This window comes from Canis aureus, chromosome 3 (assembly GCF_053574225.1).
Source record: "Canis aureus isolate CA01 chromosome 3, VMU_Caureus_v.1.0, whole genome shotgun sequence".
Lineage (NCBI taxonomy): Eukaryota > Metazoa > Chordata > Mammalia > Carnivora > Canidae > Canis > Canis aureus.
The window spans coordinates 19,047,728-19,071,072 of record NC_135613.1 but is presented as its reverse complement, the minus strand read 5'-3'; the positions used below and the strand labels follow the sequence as shown (position 1 = coordinate 19,071,072).

Here is a 23,345-nt window from a genome sequence, read left to right as displayed (position 1 = left end):
ACGGGTATGCATCACCTGGAGGGTTCAGTACAAAACAAGTTTCTAGGCCCACTCCCAGAATTTCCAATTCAGTGCATGTGGTCAGTAGAATAAAACTCCCTAGTAATGATAATGGTACATAAATCCCTGGAACCTGCAGCCATGTAACCTTATATGGCAAAAGGGACTTTGCAGATGCAATTCAGTTAAAGATCTTGAGATAAGGAAATTATTCTGGATTATGTGTGGGCCCAGTGCCATCACAAGGGTCCTTATAAAAGGGAAGCAGAGTCAGAGAGGAGACCAAGGAAGCAGAGGTTGGAGTGATGCAGCCACAAGCAAAGGAATGCAGGAGACCTTTGGAAGCTGGAAGAAACAACAAATGAATTCTCCCCTAGAGCCTCCAGAAGGGATGTAGATTTGCTGACAACTTGATTTTAGCCCTAGAGGAGCCATTTCAGAATTCTGACATCCAGAACTATAAAATAATAAATGCATTTTGTTTTAAACTGCTAAGTTTTTCATAATTTGTTACAGGAGCCATGGGAACCTAAAATATGATTGCATTGGCTCCTGAGAATCTGCATTTCTAATCAGTTCTTGGGTGATGCTGATGCTGTGGTCCAGGAATCACTTTGAGAACTGCAGGCTTATAGTGAAACACATAGTCTTCAGTCCTCCTTCAAATTCTGGTTATACAAACCCTTTAATCTCTCAACATCTGAAGTATGCAAATGAAAGCTTTGGCCTTGACAACTGTTATCTCCAAAAGCAATGGAGAACTACCGGGCAGTTGGCATGACTAGCCATTAAAACTTTATCATATTAATACTATCATAACTATTTCTCTCACCATCTTATTATTTTCTTTTGAGGGGAAACTGCAGAGCATTGTCAGTATATCTATTTCCCTAAAATCTCCAGGACATTGGAACATAGAAAAAGAACCTACACAACCTAGGAAGGAAAGGGGCTAAAGAGAGGTTTGCGATGTCTGGACCTCTGCTTCCCTCATGTCAAACTGCTATTTTTTCTAATTCCTTTTACATCCCCTCTGTTCACCAGCTCCCCCTACTTTTACCTCCCCCTGGTAAACTTGACCCCACCTCTCTTGGTATCTGACCTTGCTCCCTTTGGCTGGCTTCTCCAGGTAATGATGCTGGGTTTTCTATTCTGGGATGCTCAGATAGAGGTAAAAGTGATGGCTACTATGGACACCAAGCCAGCAACTCACATGCTGTGGGTCTGCCAAAAGGCCTCTGGGGCCCTGCTTGAGTTGGGAGATCTCATCCTATTATCTCCAGGGCTCCAGGTAGAGGAAAGGAGAGGAGGTGCACAGAGCATTGATTACATACAGGAATTAGTACCTTGTATACAGTAGGTACAGCAGGTTATCAATTCACAGTGAAAAAAACGCCTTTTGACTGTGGTCCTGCCCAGTTCCTCCTCCTCTTTTTCCTTCTCTACCTCATTTTTCCCACCATCTCTTCCTCTTCCTCCTCTCCTGGCAGGCAGTGAGGTCCAACCTGGATTTCAATTCTAACTGCCTTTGCCAGCAATGTGACAATGCACTAACAACTTACCCTCTCTGATCCTTAATTCCTTTACCTGTTACATAGGGGTGGAGATACCTACCTTGGTTCTCTGATGAGAACTGGATGAGAGAATATCTGAAATGTATCCATGCAGAGTAGGCACTCAATTAATGCCCTTCACGGTGGTCATTTCTACCCACCAGCCTTCTCACCACCAAGTCCTATTCAACCAACAGAATTCACAGGGAACGCAAGGTAGGAAACCACAGCTTTGTCTACTTTTTTTTAAGTTTTCATTTATTTGAAAGAGAGCGATAACAAGCAGTGGGGAGGGGCAGAGAGAGAGAGAGAGAGAAGCAGACTCCCCACTGAGGAGGAAGCCTGACTCTGCAGGCTCAATCCCAGGACTGGAGCTCATGACCTGAGCTGAAAGCAGACACCCAACTGACTGAGCCACCCAGGCACCCCAGGAAACCACAACTTTAATGGGAAGTTCAAGTTTCCCTTTCATTTCAAGACTAACATTTCCCACATATTTGCCCATATGGCTTATTCTTCAGTTAGGGCTGCTTAATGAGTGCTCTGGGCATACTCCCTCTAACTTCACACAATTTTTTGCTAAAATAATCAAATATGCCAGTAGGACTAAAGGAAACAAAAAAGAGCAAACAATAAGCCAATGCCCCCGGTGCATAAAAGGCAAAGGGGCTCTTAGCAGACACGGCATGTCGGATGTCCTGGAGCACAGGGGATATATCCGTGTTGGTTTTTATATTGATTGACTTCAGATAATTCCGCTGCTGGAGGATATAATCCTTGCCATAGTCCTCCTCCACGTCAGAGCTAAGGTGGTCCAGGATGTTCTTTTCCAGCTTACTCCACATTTCACTTGTGCCTGCGATATCTGTGGTGTGAGAAGAAGGGAGGCTCAGGTACTGGGGAGGCTAGATCAGCACATCCATCCTCTACCAGGGAAGCAGGCCCCTGTGAATTGGAAAGGACAGCCGTTCCCAAATGCCTTCTTCTTTTTTTTTTTTTATGTGCCTTAAATGGTATTGAGTATATTTTTTCAACATACATACAGAAAAGTTCACACATGACTGGGTTTCCACAAACTGAAGAGCCCATGCAACCAGCTGCAGAACGAGAAGACAAACCGGCCTTGGAGCCCTCACTCCCAGCCCTCTTCCCAGGAGCCACTGTCCCAATTAACAGAAGAGATCAGTTTTGCCTGGCTTTGCACATTATGTAAATGAAATCATACATCCCGCTGTGAGAGTCATCCATATACTGTGTGGTCATTCCCACCTCTGCAGTTTTCCATTGTATAAACATGTCATAAACTATTTATCCATTATACTGTGATGGGCATCTGGGTTGTTTCCATTTGGGGACTCTTACAAATAGTGCTGCCACAATTGGGGCACCTGGGTGGCTCAGTGGTTGAGCGCCTGGCTTTGGCTTAGAGCGTGATCCCAGGGTCCTGGGATAGAGTCCCACATCAGGCTCCCCAAAGGCAGCCTGCTTCTCCCTCTGCCTGTGTCTCTGCCTCTCTCTCTATGTCTCTCATGAATAAATAAATAAAATCTCTTTTTAAAAAATAGTGCTGCCGCAAACATTCTATTACATTCATTTTCATGATTACTATATACAATATAAAAGGTAATATATACAATATAATATATATAAAAATATATACATGCATATATATGCAGATACATATATACATCTATATATAATTTTAATTGAGAAGTGAAACCTCTTCTATATATAAAATTAAATATACAATATTGACTATCATCTATTTAATAAATATAATTTAAGCAATATATAATAAGTATAATTTAAGTATACATTTAAATTTTAACATATAAATTATATGTGATTAAATATATCAACATTTAATATAGAAGCAATGATTACTTATCATATACAATTTAATTATATATATTTACCTTAAAATATAGTAGCAATGCCTGCTCATTATATAAAATAATAAGGAGATGTATATGCTTTTAAAATTAATCTGCTCCATGGTAACTTACAGTTTTGTGTGTCTTTCTATATTCTCTCCTTGTTCATACAAACATATATACACACAGAAGCCTTTGTTTAATTTTATATTACCAAGAACAAACAAAAACCAAAAAGGATCATAGTTGACATGTTTTCCAAAAATTTGCTTCTTTGTTTGCTTAGTAATAAATCACAGACCTGCCTCCGATAGTCAATGGCTACAGATTTAAACCAGAGCAGCAGAAATTTCCCATTGAACAGCTTTTAGGCAACCACTTCTCTCTGAAAGGACTTTTCAGTCATTCCCAGGCTTCAACATCTCCATTGACATTGCTATAAATAGCCCTGCACAATACATCTCTGAGATGTATATATATCTTTCAGCATTTTTTAGTCTACAGGCAGCTCCCACAATGTGGTTACCTGGTCAAAAGGCACCTGCATTTTGAATTTGAATACCTGCCAGATTACTTTCCAGAAAGAATGCAGCACCCCGAGCTCCCTCCTGCAAAGTGTGTGATTGCTCTGGGATTGCTGTGGAATGAGCCTTGGTTCACTAGTTTGGGGGATTCCAGGATATCAGGTCAGTGAGGGAGCCTAGTTGTGAAATGTAAGCCAGTGACATCCAATTATACTTGCAGAAATGCAAATAGATTTCAATTGCTCAGTTTTTTTCGTGAAGGCACAAGACCACACTTAAAGAATTGATTACCCTAACAATTGCTCTAGAGGCTTCTGGGTCCTGAACGAAATATTCCTCCATTGAACCACTGTTCCTCCAGCTACCTCTCCCTCAGTCTCTTTTCCAGGCTGAGGGATCCCTTTTCTTCTCTACTTCTTCCCTCTCTACACCCCGCATGGACTTTCTAACCACTTCTGTGGTACCCTGTGCAGAGTCTCCAAAGCTCCCTTTATCGGTGACAAAGTCACCACACTTTTCTCAACCTTCATCTGCCACTTTTGACACCCACCCATCCATCCCCTGCCACTTTGGGGCTATGCACAATGAATCTGTCAGGGTGACCTAGATCCAAACCCCATCTCTGACTCATACTACTCTATGGCTTGGGAAATTTCTTAACTTCTCTGAGACTCAGTTTTCTTCCTACTAGGTGGGAATATTATGATACCTATCTCACAGATGAGGATTCAGTGAGATTGTATATGTAAGGTGCTTAAAATCTGCTAATCATGGAATATGTTTTAGCTATTTTTCTTACAAGAACTAAAATATCTGGTATGTCTCCTTGAATGTCTTCAGAAGCTCTCCTTGTCTCCCTGAAGATTCCTACTCTTGTTCTCCCATCCTTAATCTGCCCCAGCTTTGAGCATCATTCTCCAAACTAGAGTCCTCAGCCTTCCCCTCTCTGGCCCTTTGCCTTAAAAGAGCCCATCAGAATCACCTTTAGACTGAGGGCCGCCTGGTATAAAAGAAAGAATGGAGCACTGCACCTATGGATCTGGCTTTCAGATTGCCTACAACCAAAGTGTGTCACATACCCAGACAGGGGTATGTATCACCACCCCACATTAGCATCCTTACCTGGCAAATGATGTCAATTCTTAAACCTATCCCTCAGAGCTGTGGTGAGGATTAAGACATATATGAGAAAGATGGGAGTATAAGTTGGAACTATATTTTTAAAAACAGCTTGGGATTACCCAATAAAACTGAAGATAATTAGGGGTGTCTGGGTGGCTCTGTAGTTAAGTGTCTGGCTTTGGCTCAGGTCATGATCCCAGGGTCCTGGGATTCAGTCTCACATCAGGCTCCCTGCAAGGAGCTTGCTTCTCCCTTTGCCTATGTCTCTGCCTCTCTGTGTGTGTCTCGAATGAATGAATGAATGAATGAATGAATGAATGAATATCTTTAAAAAATAATCCTGAAGATAATTAAACTCCATAATCCAGTCATTCCACTCTTGGGAATGTGTCATCAGTAAATCACCTACATGTACACCGCAGTACATGTCATGTGCCAAAGAGTCCATAGCTGAATCGCTCGTAACTGTCCCAAAGTAACCCAAATATTCCATCAATAATAGAAAAATTATAAATTAAAAAAGAAAAATAATAGAAAAATTGTGGCATGCTCACAGAATACCGTATAGCAATGGAAATGAATTAGCTATAGCTACAAACAACATAGATGAATCATGAAAACATAATGTTGAATGAGAAAAGCCAGACAGAAAAGAACACATGCAGGCTGATTTCATTCAAAGTTCAAAAGCCAGTAAAGCCAAATTCAATTGTTTGGGGATTTATGGATGGATATAACAGTGAAAAGAAAAGCAAATGAACAATTGTTTTCTTACAAAAAGTAAGAAAGTAGGTACATGTCAAGAAAGGGGAGGGCTAGGATTGGAAATGACACTGGAGCTTCTGAGTGCTCACAATGCTTTATTTTTTGGATCTGGATGTTGAGTGCATGAGTTTTTATAGTTATTGTTAAACTATGTGTATATAAGATATATTTCTCAATTTTTAAAAATGGGGGAGGGCTCCTGGCTGGCTCAGATAGTGGAGCTCATGACTCTTGATCTCAAGGTTGTAAGTTTGAGCCCCACATTGGATGTAGAAAGTATCTTAAAATTTTTAAAAATCTTTAAAAACAAACAAATAAGTACATTTAAAAAATAAACATAAAAATAAGGGGCACCTGGATGGCTCAGTAAGTAGAACATGCAATTCTTGGTCTTGCGTTTGAAAGTTTGAGCCCCACATTAGGTGTAGAGATTACTTAAAAATAAAATCATTTTTTTAAAGATTTTATTTCTTTATTTAGAAAGAGAAAGTGTGTGCGTGCATGCATGCATGAGTGGGGGAGGAGCAGAGGAAGGAGAGAACCTCAAGCTGACTTCATGCTGAGCAGGGAGTGCCATGCAGGCTTGATCTCAGGACTCTGAGATCATGATCTGAGCTGAAATCAAGAGTTGGACACTTAACTGAGTGTGCCACCCAGGCGCCCCCAAAATAAAATAAATATTAATAATAATATTAAGAACAACACAATCAGGAAATGATGTATGGAAAGTGACTAGCACTTGAGAAGATCAGGTCCCCCAAAATATCAGCTCTAACAATTTTGGGGACTCCTCAAAACTATAATTAACTGCAGGGTCGCCTTCTGGTCCAAATGGAGTCTTTTGTTCTGTGTTGGAAGTTTTCTTTGGCTGTGTCATCAAATCCTCAACCTTCCTACCAGGTTTCAAGTCAAATTCATCATTTTTGCCTTACATTACCTGTCAGCCAGCTTTCTTCTGTGCCACACCTTCTATCCCAGTGTCTCAGTCTGTCACCTTTGGTATCATCTTTGGTCCACTGTCCCATTCCATCACCTCTGCTCCACACTCCTCCCCGTCCAGGAAGTCTCTAGGTTGGAAACCTCTCTCAAAGCCTCCTCTTTCCCCCATTCCTATGCGATGGTCTAGCCTGACAACCTGAGTGGCCCTGGTTTCTTTCTCTGATTCCCTACCAGAACAACTCCTTGACTGACCCATGCTTCTCCAGGACAACTCTGTGGTACCCAGGCTGCCAAGTGCTTCAAGACAAAAGTTCAGTTTTTCTTTCAGATTTGTTGGTTTTGTTAACTTTTAGACCTCAAGGTTCTTCTAGTGTGTTAGCAAACCTTTCCAGTTTGTGGTCTTTTATTAGGCATGCTTTTTTTCTCTCTAATTTTCTTTTTCTTATTTTTTAAAAAGATTTTATTTATTTATTCATGATAGACATAGAAAGAGAGAGAGAGAGAGAGAGAAGGAGAGAGGCAGAGATACAGGCAGAGGGAGAAGCAGGCTCCATCCCAGGAACCTGACATGGGACTCGATCCCAGGACTCCAGGATCACACCCTGGGCCAAAGGCAGGTGCTAAACCGCTGAGCCACCCAGGGATCCCCCTCTTTTTCGTATTTTTTATAGGCATGCTTTTTCACATTTTCACTTAAATCACCAATTAAATGTTTGATGACTCAGAGCTAAGGACCAAGCCACAGGGGTAGTCTGCATCTGCTCAGAGTTCAGGAATTCAGAGAGGTGAGAGGAGAGGGTGGCCATCTCCTTCCAGGGTAGAAAGGGAGTGGGTTATATTTTTCAGAGAAGAGAGGATAGTGTTTGAAAAACACATGACATCAAAACTTAATTCCTTTGTGGAAGAATACAGGAGAGCAACCATATATTGAAGAAACTGGGCCCTGCTCCTTTATTCTTAAAAGAGGCGCATCCATCCCAACCCCTCTTTGGCCAAGCGCTGAGGGGTTCAGTTTAAACTCTTTCAGAACAAAAGACTCTCAGCATCCCTTTCAAGATGACACTCTTGGGCTTAGACACCTACTTGTTCTGAAGCCTCCAGGCTGGATGACAGAGACTTTAACTCCCCATTTGGAAAGCTCTTGTCTCATGACTGCTGAAAACATGGTCAGAGCCGCCTTGGATGAGCTATAGGCTGCCAGCTTTTCCATTGGGACCCCTGCTATAGAAATAACGAGAGAGAAAAAAAATCAGGTCTGATGTTTTCATTTGTTTATCCACTAAGTATTTTTTTTTTTTTAATCCACTAAGTATTTAAACAGGACCTACTACATGCCGGGAACTGGAATCAGTGGTGACTAAGGCAGACAAGGGCCTTCTGTACCCAGGTGGGTGCCTATTCTTGGTCACAACCTTGGTCTGGCTTCCTTCGCTTCTGCCTTCTATGCTGCACCATCACAGCTGATCCAATGACAAACCAAGTGTAAAGGTCAATCTATCCTGGCTTCTAAGCTAAACGTGATTCAGGCTGGGGCAGATAAAGAGGATCTGCCACAGCCTTGGACCTTCCAGTTTGGCCAACCACTATTCTGAGGTTCTGGGTGGACATATCTGGAGGAAGGGGAGGTCAGCCCAATCTAGCACCTGTAGTTGAACAAATTGGGTCTAATATTTGTCAAAACAAGGAGTAATGCACACCATAGGGAACCATGGGACTTCTTTGTATGAGGAAGTAAGAAAGGGCTTATTCTAGGAGAGCTAGTTAGGGCTGTGGAGATGCTCTTTATTGCACCTGGATCACACTTAGCTTAGAAGCTGGAAGAAACTGATCCTTAACCTGGGTCTATCATTGGACCACATGTGTAGGAGGAGTTATGGAAAGCAGAGGCAAAGGAAGCCAGAGAAGTCAAGTGACCTTAATTGGAATAACAGTCTGCAGATGTAATTAAAGGACAGATCTCAAGATGAGACCATCCTGGATCAGGATGGGCCCTGAATTCAATAATAGGTTTTCTTGTAGGAGACAGAAAAGAGGGATCCCTGGGTGGCGCAGTGGTTTAGCGCCTGCCTTTGGCCCAGGGTGCGATCCTGGAGACCTGGGATCGAATCCCACCGTCGGGCTCCTGGTGCATGGAGCCTGCTTCTCCCTCTGCCTATGTCTCTGCCTCTCTCTCTCTCTCTGTGTGACTATCATAAATAAATAAAAATTAAAAAAAAAAAGATTTAAGGAGACAGAAAAGAAGACACACAGAGAAACAGGAGAACAGACCATGTGAAGATGGAGACAGAGATGGGAGGGATGCTGCCACAAGCCAAGGAATGCTTAGAGCCCCTAGAAGCTGGGATTGTGAAAAAAGGTATTCTTTCTCTAGAGCCTTCAGAGGGAAGTGGCCCTGCCAACACATTGATTTCAGACTTCTGGCTTCCAGAAATGTGACAGAACAAATTCCTGTTGTTTTATATCATTGTAATTTGTTATGGCAGCCCTAGGAAACGAATACACATGTATTCCTGGTGTTCTTTAACTGGAAGGTAATTGAGATTGGGAAGGGCTGAAGACAGGGCTCACAGCATGCAGGGGACCTCGTGGGAACCCAGGGTGACTAGACCAACAACATTAGGGCTCTCAGCTTTGGTCAAGATTTCTCTAGTCAAAGAAGCAAACATTGGGTCAATCGCTAAACCAATTCAGATACAGCCATGCAATGGAATACAAATCAGCCATTTTAAAAAGTTCATTAAAAGGAATGCACATAAGGGGCACCTGCCTGGCTTTGTTGGTGGAGCATGCAGCTCTTGATCACGAAGTTGTGATTTTGAGCCCCATGTTGAGTTTAGAGATTACTTAAAAATAAAATTTCTTAAAAAAAAAAAAAAAAAAAAGAATAGGGACACCTGGGTGGCTCAGCAGTTGAGTGTCTGCCTTTGGCCCAGGGTGTGATCCTGGAGCCCTGGGATCGAGTCCCACATCGGACTCCCTGCATGGAGGCTGCTTCTCTCTCTGCTTATGTCTCTACCTCTGTGTGTGTGTGTGTGTGTGTGTGTGTGTGTGTGTGTCTCATGAATAAATAATATCTTTAATAAAAAGAATAAACTTGATACATACAACAGCATAAATAAGTCTCAAAGTAAGTATGGTGAATGAAAGAGCCAGACAAAAAAAGGGTATGTGCTGTATGATTCCATATATTTAAAATTTTAGAAAATGCAAACCAATCTATAGTGATATAAACAGATCAGTGGTTACCTGCAGTGGGATGGGGAAGGGTTAGAAAGGGGGACAAGGAAACTTTTGGGGATGATGGACATGTTCACTATCTTAATTATGGTGATAGTTTCCTAGTTATATACATAGGTCTAAACTTATCAAAGTGTATACTTTGAAGATTTTATTTTATTTATTTAAGAGAGACAGTGCAGGAGCTGGGGGAGGGGTAGTGGAAAAGGGGAAGAAGATTCCCTGTGGGGCATAGAGCCTGATACAGGACTCGATCCCAGGACCCCTAGATCATCACCTAAGCTGAAACCAAGAGTCAGAGGTTTAACCAAACGAGCCTTCCAGGAGCCCCACAAATTGTGTACTTTAAATATGACAGTTTATTGTATGTAAATTATATCTCAATTTTTTAAAGAAAGGGAAAGAAATAAAATAGAAAACAAAAGAAGAAAGGAAAGAGGAAAAGAAAGGAAAGGAGAAACAACCACCACCTGCCTTTTGGGACCATAGGCACATCAGGAAATGCCAAAGATGACTTCATAGGTATTTTTCTCTGCCTTAAATCCCTGAGAATATTTGCACAACTATCTGGGCATGGGTGGAGGATTTCCTGTGTTCTCTGCTCTTAACCTTTCCAGGCATCTCTGTCCTACCAGCTTTCCCAGCCTTCAGTGATTTCTCACCAAAAGCAAACATGGGTCCAGTTTCCCACAATTACTTGTCTTTGATTTTCCAACTTCAGAACTTTGAAAATTATTCCTTTCCTTTGCCAAAGTATCTTTTATTCTTCTAGTTGGGTATGTTTCATCCATGGGAGAACATCTTCCTAGTCCTGAGTTCTCTTGGCCTGAGTCCTAAGTCTATCCCAAAATTAAAGTTGTCAATGTGCTTGAGACCACAAAATATGGCTCATATCCATATCTAACATTTATTAAAGAGTGTTTATTAAGAGATACTTAAGTCATCACCTTATGGTCTGTAGAGGGTAGGACAAACCCTTATGTCTTTGATAGGCTTTCAGCTACCTCTTCCTGGACCCCATAAAACACTGAATTCATTTCTGCACACAAAGAAAGCATGACTGCAATGACCATGCTCTGGTTTCTTAAAGAACAGTCTTAGTAGAGACATTGACCATTTCTAGCCACTTAATGGAACCATGCCTTGAGTTTCATTATCTAGCCTACAATGTAATTAAAATGAAAATGAGGTGATAAAATGTAGGGATCCAAATATACACATGTACAGGTAAAATTGGGAAAATCTGAATAAAATTGGTGAATTATCATTATCAGTATGCTGCTTATAATATTGTGCTATGGTTTTGAGAAATTCAATCATTGGAGGAAACAAAGTAAAGAGTACATAAGATCTCTATTTATTCTTTCTTAAAACTTTAGATAAATCTATGATGATCTCAAATATTTCACTTAAAATAGAGCATAGAATCTTCACTGCTGTGTTCACTGCAGCATTATTTATAATGGCCAAGACATGCAAACAACCTAAAGGTCCATCAGTGGATGAATGGATAAAGGAAACTTAGCATATATATGCAATGGAATATTATTCAACCATTAAAAAGAAAGGAAATCTTGCTGTTTGTATTAACATAGATAGACCTTGAGGATCTTGAGGAAATTGAGGGCATTATACTAAGTAAGATAACAGAAAGAAAAGAAATACTTTATGAGCACACTTATGGGGAAATCTAAAAAAAAAAAAAACAAATTCATAGATACAGGGAACAGATAGGTGGTTACCAGAAGTAGAGGGTGGGGTGAAATAGGTGAAGGTGGTCAAAAAGTACAAACTTCCAGTAATAACACAGGTAAGTGGGACACCTGGGTGGCTCAGTGCTTGAGTGTCTGCCTTCAGTTCAGGTCGTGATCCTGGGGTCCTGGGATCGAGTCTTGCATCAGGCTCCCCACAGGAAGACTGCTTCTCCCTCTGCCTATGTCTCTGCCTCTCTATGTCTCTCATGAATAAATAAATAAAATCTTTGAAAAAAATAGCAGATAAGTTCCAGGGATATAACGTACAGCATAGTGACTATAGTTAATGATACTATATCGTATATTTGAAAATTGCTAAGAGTAAATCTTAAAAGTTCTCATCACAAGAAAAAAAAATGTATCTATGTGAGGTGATGGATGGTAACTAACCTTTTGTGGGCATCATTTTGCAATATATACATAGATCAGTATATTGTGTACCTTAAACTAATACAATGTTATATGTCAACTATATCTCAATAAAACTGGTGAGGGGGGATGGGGAGACCATAGGCATTGAAGAGAGACCTAAAATAATTAATGTCAATTATCATCCTTATTATTACATGATTATTAAAGCTTTGGCCTGGCTCACATAATTTCCTTTTGAGAAATACTCATCCTTACCTCCCTCTTTCTGTAGGAAGACTGTCGATCAATGGTTCTGCCTTTCTCATTGAAAGGGGTAGACTGGCCCATCACAATACTCCATCCCCTGGACTGGGAGATTGAGTTGGGGCTGAGCATGTGACCTCAACTGAGTCAGAGTCCTGATGATGGTGAAAGGGAAGGGAGATGACCTTATTGTTTATTCCTGGCTACGTAAGCATGATCACAGTAGAAAACCAGAACTCCCAGGGGTCACTTCTGCTATCACATTGGAGACAGTAAGCAAAGGGAAGCAGAGAAGCAAGAAAGGGAATGCAGAAGTTGTAAGGGAGGGGGGGGAGGTTGAGGAGGGAAACAAGGAGTGCAGGTGGGGGATTGTTATGATGATCCCTTCTTAAAACTTAGTTCCAGTCAGTTGGTGAGCTAATAAATTCCTTTTCCCTCTTCTGTTTTAGATAGTTTGAGGGTTTGACTCCGCAACTTAAAAGAAAGAGTCCTGAGGCTTAACTGATGAAATTTCAATACAGCATCTGGCAATAAACATTAAATTCTGGTTCCTGTCTTGCCTCAGATAACCAGCTGATTATTTTTGTTGTTGTTTGTGCCTCAGATAACCAGCTGATTGTTTCTTTAAAAAAAAAAAAAAAGTTTTAAATAGGCTCCACATTCAGCATGGAGCCCAACCTGGGTTTGAACTCATCACCCTGAGATCAAGAACTTGATGCTCAACTGACTGAGCTACACAGGCACCCCCAGCTGATACTTTTAAAAGTCATCTTTAGTTTTACAAAATCTTAAGAGTTCCACATCTAACTTTTTACTTTACCTGGTGAGAAAGGCCCAAGAAGTTAAAGCAACATATTCTAGTTTGCAACCCAGTTTGCAGAGTTACACCCTTCTCACTTCTCCATGATTTTACAGATGAGGGGAGTTTGGCTGGCAACCATGTCAGTTAGCAGAAGGCCATGGTGAAGAGCAGATTTTTGGGCCAAAGCTGCTTAAGTTCAAATCCCAGCTCTGTCATTGACAAGTAAAATAAATTAAAATTAGGAAAGTCATTTTATGTTTATGCACCTCTGTCTTTTCATCTGTAAATTAAAAATGATAGTATATGCATCACTGAGCTGTTTTGAAGGTCAAATATATTAATATATTAGAATAGTGCCTGACATAAAGTAATCTCCATATATGAGCTTTCTTGTGTTAGTACTACTCAAGGTTTTTACAATTTCTCAATAGCCCAAAAGACTCCATATGTTTGGTGTTTCTTAGATTAATAAGTCTACCTGTTTCAGGATTTCCCAGAGTACTTGTTTATATGGATTTCTAGGACCCACCCTAGACCTACTGAATCAGAATCTGCAACTGAAACCAACCCAAGTGATTCCCTTGAATACTAAATCTTGAACTAGAACATTAGGGGTTTGGCCCCATATTTCTGAATATGTGTGTGCTTTCATGGTGACCTCCTGCATTATGGATTATATGACAAGTGGCAAGAATTTATCATATCCCACATTACCAATCTAAACAGAAAACATGCTTTGGATCCAACAGTTAAGACACATTTGTCTTTTGTATTATAGTGAACCCTGTGAAATTGCCATTATCAGACCATCATTGACCTACAAAATGGCAGTTCTGTAAGGTTCAACTGCATAGATTCAATCTTGCTGTTAACATTTCCTGTTAGTGTCTAAGATTCCTGGGGGCATAAGATGAAGTAAGTGCAGATATCCAGGTTTTGCTGACTGAGAGCCTTACAGGATCTCAGGGCATACTCCCTTTTGACCTTTGCACCTCTTCATTACCTGTCCAGTTAGATTTGTAATTTCTTTTTTTGCTCTACTCAGGTTAAAATCCTATTGCCAGAAGGCAGCAAGGTAAGAAGAGGTTGCCAAGAACTTGGTAAGTTTATTTCCATTTCTAGGGGAAAACTTGACTTCCAAAATAGAGGGTTTATCTATTGGAACACAGGAGAACTGGTAAGGAATGTACAACCCTGGGTGTATGTGTGGGTTATAGCCTTCATGACCATCCAGAGTACTGATGTAATTCCAAGAAGGCTAAGTCTTGGGAATTTACATACTTATCCACTGGCTGACATTAAATGAAAACAGAATGCCCAGAGAGACAAATATATGCTTTGTGCTTATTGTTAAATTTTGTTTTTTCATTCTAGATCAGTGGTATATAATTCAGTAGGTACAATGGAGTCACCTTGGGAACATTAAAACACAACAAAACAAAAAACAAAAAAATTAATGCCCAGGCCATACCTTAGAGCAATGAAATTTAAAAAAAAGAAAATTTGGCAGTGGAACCTGAACATCAGTATTTAAATAAAACTCTGCAGTTAGTGTGAGAACAGTGTTTCTGAGTCAGTGTTTCTCAGACTTTGGTGAGTATCACAGCGAGTATCAGAATCACCTGGGGAGCTAATGAAGTATCCAGAGGTCAAGGTCCTTCAGGGAGGAATGAGCCTGGGGTTTTGTGATGTTCCCATATTTCCCAAGTGTTCCTGATTTACATTCGTGACCCCAAAGTTTGAGACCCTCTATTGCAGCTAATTGTTTTAGAGCAATAGGTTTCATATTCAGTAGCTAGTTGGAACTGCCTGGGGAGCTTTAAAAAAAAATCTATTCTTCCCCTCATTCCCACATGATTTAACTGGTTTGTGGCTCATCACAGGCACTAGAATTTTTAAAAGCTCCCCTAGGTGATTCTAATATGCAGACAGGATTGTTAAATACTTCTAGAGAACATTTCTGAAAATTTTCCATATATATTTCTATCCCCTGGACATGTAGATGCTAATACCAGCTTGAGATCTGAAAAAAACCTAATCTCTGTTTTGGCTGTAGAAGGCTAACATGATCTCAGAGGTTGCATAGAGACCTGGCAGTGTTTACCCTTGATCCAAGTATCACCGATGTTGGCGGTAAGATATTGTGTTCCAGGACTAGAATAAAACTTTCTAATGCTGTGCTGGAAGAAGGGAGTTTTTATAAGCTGTATAAACCTGGATCAAAATACATTCCTTTCAAATTAGTTGAATGACAGCCAGTCTCAAAAGGTTGCATATTGTATGCTTTCATTTATATAACATTCTTGAAATAAAACTATAGACATGAAGGAGAACAGATTCATGGTTGTTGGGATTGGAAATGGGCTAAGAGAATAGATGTGGCCATAAAGGGGTATCTTGGAGGATCCCTGTGATAGAATAGTTCCATGTCTCGATTGTGTTAGTAGTTACAGGAAGCCATGCATGTGATAAAGCTGCACAGAACTATGAACACACACAGTGCAGATATAACTGGTGAAATGTGAATAATTCTGTGCTCTGTAGCAATATCTATTACATGGTTTTTGATTTTTTTAATTTAAATTCAATTTATTATTGAATTATTAGTTATTATTAGTATTATTAGTTATTAGTAATAATTATTATTTTAGTAGTAGTAGTAGTATTAGTTTCAGAGGTATTATTTAGTTTCAGAGGTAGAATTAAGTGATTAACCAGTTGCATACAACGCCCAGTGCTCATTACTTCAAGTAACCCTTAATGCCCATCACTCAGTTACCCCATCCCCCTACCCACCTCCCCTCCAGCAGTCCTCAGTTTATTTCCTAAAGTTCAGAGTCTCTTATGGCTTACCTCCCTCTCTGTTTTCATCTTATGTTATTTTTCCTCCCCTTCCTTTAAGTTCATCTGTTTTGTTTCTTAAAGTCCATGAGTAAAATCATATATGGTATTTGTCTTTCTCTCACTTATTTCACTTAGCATAATACCCTCTAGTTCCATCCACATCGTTGCAAATGGCAAGATTTCATTCTTTTTGTTGGCTAAGTAATATTCATATACATATATATATAAATATATATACTTCCATAGTTTGGCCATTGTAGACATTGCTGCTAAAACATTGGGGTGCAGGTGCCCCTTTGGATCACTATGCTTGTATCCTTTGGATAAATACCTACTAGTGCAATTGCTGGATCATAGGATAGTTCTATTTTTAATTTTTTGAAGAACCTTCATAGTGTTTTCCACAGTGGCTGCACCACGTTACATAGTTTTGTTATTCTCCTATAGTTACACGAGATGTTATTAGGGGAGGTGAGGTGAAGAGTAAACAAGACTTCCTTGTACCTATCCTTGCAACTTCCTGTGAGTCTGTAATTATTTCCAAATAAAAAAGTTAAAAAATACATACTTCCTTTAAGATAGGCTTAACAAGGGATAATTGCTTAGCTTCCATATAGGCTGAGTAAAGGTCCATAAAGTCTTCCATTTGGCTGAATAAAGGTCCATAACATCTCCTAAAATTTTGATAAATAAAACAAAAAATTTAAGTTTTTGAAGTTTGGCATTGGAGGCCAAAAACTAAGGCCTGCTTATTTGAAATCTTCAAAGATGAGAAAAGCCTCATGGACAAGCTAGAGCTTTAGAAACACCTGCCAAGGCTGCAACCCAATTTAAAGTGACAATTTTCTTCTTCCCCAATGAGGAAGCAGGAGGCAAGCTGAGGACAGACCACAAGCTGACACCCCACAAAGCCCTCCCCCCAACTCCTGGGTGGGATATGTGTGACATTTCTCCAGGAAGCTCCCAGGTGTCTTAATACCTTACTAGAGGGAAAAATAACCTTAGCTTGACCCTAGCCCTGTCTCCAGTATCCCTGGAGTCTTCTTTATCAAATGAAAATTCTTTTAGAACTCCTCTTTATCTTTACTTCCCCCAACCCCAAAGTATATAATCAGTCGCTCCTCATAATCCTGGGATGCAGCTCTTTCTGCTCATAGGGTCCAGTCCCCGTGCTTTCCTAAAACCACTTTTTTTGCCCTGAAGATGTCTCAAGAATTCTTTCTTGGCTGTCTGCTCCAGACCCCAACACTACTCCAAATCATATCATATCCATGCTTCTTAACTGCAAACTTAATATCCTTACTTAGTGTAGCCACCATGACTGTAGTGTTCCACCCCTCCTCCAGAAGATTCCACAGTCCCCAACCTAGTTTGTCTGTTCAGAGAAATATTCAATGACTTTGTTCCCTGGCAAGTGATAAACTCAGCATTCATGTTGTTGATACTGTTGGTCATGGACTGAAACTGAGGAAGACTTGACATTACAAGTTTAGAGCTTTCAAAAGAACCATGTAGACCCTCTCTCTCCCTCTTCAGTGTGCTCAGACATGGACTTTTTCTGACACCCTTAGCATTAGCAATAAGTTAGTAACATTTCTTAAGGTTCTACCAGCCAAACGGCCTTGATGTCATTTGAGATCACACAGGACCTCAAAACTCTTCAGCATCATCTCATCAATACCTACCTGGAGAACCTCTCTTTTCTACCTAAAACTGGCATATGGGTATATAGTAATTGTGAGAGTCAAAATGTTTTGCAAGTAAATGCCCTATTAAGACAGCAGGGGATGGAAATAATTGTAACCTTTCAGCCTGAAGCTCTAGGATATTGTGATTTATAATAAGAGATATATATTTGGTCTTTGACCCATTTCTAGCACAAAGCTAAACCCTTTGGAATTTCCTAAGTGAGGACAGCAGCAGAGATCTTTTGCTATGCTAATGAGGTGACTGGAACTTGCCTAAAGGTGGGAACTGGTTGCCAAAGGAACCAACCTGGAGTTTGGAGGAGCAGAACTTTCTGTCCTTCCCCAAAACCCCAGCTCCTGGGAGGGGAGCTGGAGATTAAGATTAATCACCAATGGCCAAAAGATTTCATCAATTGTGTAATGAAGCCTCCCTAAACACCTAAAAGGAGGAGGTTTAGAGAGCTTCCAGACTGGTAAACACATAGATTCAGAGAGTGTGGAAGCTCCCTGGTCTTTTCCTATGCTTTATTCTATGTATCTCTTCAACTGGCTTTTGATTTATATCCTTTAATATTCTATGTAATAAACTGATAATCCAGTAAGTAACCAGTTTTCCTGAGTTCTATGAACAGCTCTAGCAAATTAATTGAACCCAAGGGGGATGGTCATTGGAACCTCTATTCTACAGCTGGTAGATCCAGAAGCACAGTTGACAAACTGGCATCTGAAATGCAGGTTGGGGGACAGTCTTGTAGGACTGAGCCCTTAACCTATAGGATCTGATGTTATCTCCAGGTAGATAATGTCAAAATTGAGTTGACTTACGGGACCCCACATGGAATTGGGGAGAAGACACATTTGAAGGGTAGCAAAAAGAAAAACCATTGGCACAAAATGGAGCCACTTACGGTAGGCCACATCACCCAACAAAGGCTTGATACCTAACCTAATTATGGTTTGAACCTCTTCCAGAAATGTAGTCTTAACTGGGTCAGTCAAGAAGTCTTCTGGTCAATGCCAATGAGGTAATCTGTCACACAAACCCTCTGCATTCCCCCACCACCACCCTCAAGGAAGATGAAGTCTTGGTAAGACTGTCTGCTTTTCCCCCTAAGGGAAAGTGAATTTAACTGAAAAAAAATCCTCTTTTGCTAATAATCTCCATGCCCCACCCTTCTTCCTATAAAAACCTTCCATTTTGTACAACTTCTTAGAGCTTGCTAGATGGGGTACTGCCTGGTTCACAAATCAGTTAATAAAGCCAATTAAGTCTTTGAAATTTTCTAAGTTGAATTTTTGTTCTTTTGTTCTTATTTGTTCACGGGGCCCCAAAGTCCCATGCCCACAGCAGCTATCTTACTCTTTAATACCTTCCTAAACCAGAACTCGGATGACCTTATTTTAGGAGAATAGAATGAAGCCTCTCAGCCAGTTTCTCCCTCCTCCAAGGTCATCTGGAGTCAACTCAAGTAACCAAGTCCATTCCTTTATTGATCTTTTCCAAGTCGAAAATACAAACCAAACCCCATGTCCCCAAGAGAGGCAGATTTGCTAATCTTCTTTAAGCATGGTTAGCAGAAGTTTGAGACTAATAGTGCCTGGTTGTTCTTCTGTAATCTGACAGTCTCTGGGGATATGATAAACTATTTAAGTATCAAAGTCAAAATCTGGGACCTGTTACTCAAAGTGTAGTTGGGAGCCAGGAGCAGCCCTGAAGCTATTAGAAGTGCAGCTAACAGGAGGGCTTAGTCCATTGGACAGCTGCTTTTGGCGGGGGTCATAATCTCAGGGTCCTGGGATCAAGCCCCATGTCAGGCTCCCTGCTTCAGTGGGAAGTCTGCCTCTCCTTCTCCCTATGTCCCTCCCCCTGTTTGTGCACTCTCTCTCTCTCTCTCAAACAAAATAAATAAAAATCTAAAAAAAAAAAAAAAGAAGAAGAAGTGCAAATCCTCAGGTCCCACTCCAGAGTTATATTGAATCAGAAATCTGGAGGTGGACACAATTTTTTTCTTATTATGGTAAAATACCTATAACATAAAATTCACCATTTAACTTTTCTAATGTATACAATTCAAATGGCATTTAGTACATTCACAATACCGTGCAACCATCATAGCTATCTAGCTCCATAACATTCTCATTGCCCCAAAAGAAAATCCTAGAACTATTAGGGGTACCTGGCTGGTGCAATTGGTTAAGCGTAGAACTCTTGGTTTCAGCCAAGGTTGTGGTCTTGGGGTCATGATCTCAGGGTCCTGAGATCAAGAGCTGGGACAAGACAGTGTCAAGTGCTCTGTCAAGCCCCATGTCAGGCTCCGTGCTCAGCGCTTGAATCTGCTTAAGTTTCTCTCTCCCTCTCTCTCTGACCCTCCGCACCCTACTTGCACACAGTGTCTCTCACTCTCAAATAAATAAATAAATCTTGAATGAAAGAAAGAAAGAAAGAAAGAAAGAAAGAAAGGAAGGAAGAAAGAAAAGAAAGAAAGAAAGAGAGAGAGAGAAAGAAAGAAAGAAAGAAAGAAAGAAAGAAAGAAAGAAAGAAAGAAAGAAAAGAACAGCAGGGGATGGAAATAATTGTAACCTTCCTCCCCTTCCTCTAAGTTCATCTGTTTTGTTTCTTAAAGTCCATGAGTAAAATCATATATGGTATTTGTCTTTCTCTCACTTATTTCACTTAGCATAATACCCTCTAGTTCCATAAAAAAAATCTGTTTTTTTCCTTTGGCCCAGGAAGGAAGGAAGGAAAGAAGGAAGGAAGGAAAAGAAGAAAACCTATAGTCATTAAGCAGCCCCTTCTCATTCCCTCTTCCCCACCCCTGACAAATGCTAATATGCTCTCCATCTCTCTGGATTTGCCTATCGTGGACACCTCATATAAATAGTGTGGAGGCCGAGAAAAATTAAGGCCATCCCACCTAAAGTTTAGCATTAGCACAAGTACAGCCATCTTAGGCCCCTGTGAATAAGAGCTGAACTTTATGGGAAAAACTGCAGAATGTCCTCAATGTCCTCGGCAGGTAATCCCATATCAGAAAGACAACAGAGCCCACACCCATGGTAGAAAGTCCCATATTAGAATGAGAACAGAGCTCAATGCCCTTGAAAGCCCCATATCAAAACGTAAACAGAACTTGAGAAATTCCTCCACTCCTTCTGAAAATCCCCTAGACCAGCCTATAAAAAAACCAGCTGTAACCCACTTCGGGGTCCAAGTCCCTGCTCCGCTGTGTCGGGTATACTTGGACCCAAGCTGGAGCTTGTAAATAAACCCTCATGTGTTTGCATCGGTGTCGGCTCCTTGGTGGTTTCTCGGATTCGCAATCTTGGGCACAAGAATAGGATCATCCGATATGTGGCTTTTTATGTCTGGCTTCTGTAACTTACTGTAATCTTTTCAAGGTTCATCCACTCTGTACCATTCATTTTTATGGATTAGTAGTATCCCATTGTATGGATAGATGATATTTTACTTATCATTTCATTAGTTGATGAACATTTGGGTTGTTTCCACCTCTCACTATTATGAATAATGAATGCTATGAACATCCGTGTACAAGTTTTTGTTTGAACACCTGTTTTCCGTTCTCTTGAGTATATACATAGGAGTTGAACTGCTGGGTCATATGGTAATTCTATGTTTAACTTATTAAGGAACTGCCAAATGTTTCCATAGAGGCTGGGCCATTTTATGCTCCCACCAGCAACTCATGTGTGTTCCAGTCTGCACACTCTTGCCATCAAGTGTCATTTCCTGGGTTTTGTTTTGTTTTGTTTTGTTTTATAGCCATCCTAGTGGGTATGAAATGCTATCTCACTGCAATACTGATTTCCTGCAGTTTTTTTTAAGTAGCCCTCCTGGTGATTCTAATGCATCTGAAATGTGAAAAAGTTGGGGACTGGGAGCATCCACTCAGGAACTAGTTTTAGAAATGCAGAATCTTAGACGATTAGGTCTACTCAGTCAAATTCTGCATTTTAATAGGCTCCCCAGGTGATGACCACACCTGTGTTGGTGTTTGGGAAGGGCTGGTGAAGGAGACGTCCCTAAATTGTTAACACTTCTAATCATCATTTAAATATACTAGAATTAGGGTCCGTGTTTTTAATGCTCCATTTGTCTAGTATATTCTTGTTGGGCAGACAGTCTGGAAAAGTGAGAAGAACACAGACAGAACTTAGAGAAAAACAGGCAAACCCAGTTTCCAGCCCTGACTCTGTCACTCACCAGCTGGATGACCCCCACTAGTGTGCTTGCTCTAGAACAAGAATTAATATCTGCGTCCTGCACACATTAGAGTTAAATGATGTTAGGCATAGGTAAGCATCTAATCCAACTCAGCACAAAGACGTTCACTCAGTCTGGTTCTACTACCTCCCCCTACCCTACACTAGCCCTGGTTATTTCATGAGAGTTTAGGGAAGCAGATCTCAGCTTCAGCCTCCTGATACATCAGTGAGCCACTGAGGAACTGGCTAAATGATTTGCCAGATGATTTCTTTAAGGCAGCCAGCTCAGCAAGAAGTTCAGGACTGATCCCACAGTTAACTTCCCTAGATTAAGTAGGACCTTGTTCGAGGCTGGGAACTCTGTGGGATACCTATAATTTACAGACTTGCAAGAATCTCTAGGGCCACTTACTTTGGTTTAAAGTCATTTTAATGAATTTTAAATAATTCAATGGGGTGGGCAACTATTACTGTCTCTCAGTAGAGAGGTTCTTTTAATTAGGGTACTTTCTATGATGCACCAGTAACTACACTTTCTAAGCACTGAACCCACAATGCATTTAAATCTTTAGCCAAGACCAGAGGTTCTCCAATATGGGCAATTTTGCACACATACACCTCCCCAGGGGATATGTGGCAGGCAACATCTAAGGATTTGTCATCACGGGGGTGGGGGTGCTACTTTCATCTACTGGGTTGAGAAAACAGTTGCTGCTAAATATCCTCCAGTATATCAGACAGCCCCACACAGAAAGGATTAGCGTCCCCCAAATATCAATACTGCTGAAGTTGAGAAACGCTGCCCTAGACTCAGGCTACATCAGCCTATCACGGAGAGATGATAAAATGGACTCTGAGAAGTAGAGTGACCTGCCTGCGATCATCCAGCTGGTAACGAAAGAGCAGGATTCAAACCACAACTGGCTCAAAATCCCCGAGGCTGGAGTTGTTTTAAATTGTTTGTTTTCAACCGTTTTTGTTCAAGCACAGCTTGCAACTGTTTACTCTGCAATTTAAGAGGAAAACTGGCCAGAAAAGGCTTTTAAACCTCTCAAACAAAGATTTTTCTACTGCCCTTTGTACAATCAATCAGAGCCACCTCCCAGTTCCTCTGAGACTTGGTTAAATATTTATCCAACTGCCTTGCAGGGATTTAGGTTAAAGAGCTATTCCATTTCTCTGAGAGGGATGATAAACATGATGACAGGGTTAAGATTCTCCCAGAGCAGGTAAGGTCTGATGTGGAAGTAGTGAACTGTTGGAGTTATCGGCCCAGGGGCTAGTATGTGGCAGGGAGCAGTAGGATGGAAGGAAACTCAGTGTCACAGTCAGGGGTGGTGGTACCAGTACATGGAGGATAGAAAGCCACAGGCACACATACAGCCAGCCTCTCCGCAGAGA

General features: G+C 40.8%; 1 protein-coding gene across 4 annotated transcripts in view; it reads right to left on the bottom strand.

Annotated features, from left to right (window-relative positions):
- Positions 1-1,784: 1,784 nt before the first annotated feature.
- HSD17B2 (hydroxysteroid 17-beta dehydrogenase 2) overlaps positions 1,785-23,345 on the bottom strand; it is an 81,590-nt gene continuing 60,029 nt past the window's right edge. For 2 of the 4 annotated variants that reach the window (XM_077890989.1, XM_077890985.1), the window contains 2 exons: positions 7,861-7,998; positions 1,785-2,418 (listed from right to left, as the gene is read on the bottom strand). In XM_077890989.1, the coding sequence (XP_077747115.1) occupies positions 2,075-2,418; positions 7,861-7,998 (482 nt within the window). In that variant the 3' untranslated portion in view covers positions 1,785-2,074. The remainder of the gene's footprint in view (positions 2,419-7,860; positions 7,999-23,345) is intronic. The other 2 variants (XM_077890986.1, XM_077890988.1) reach the window with 2 other exon arrangements.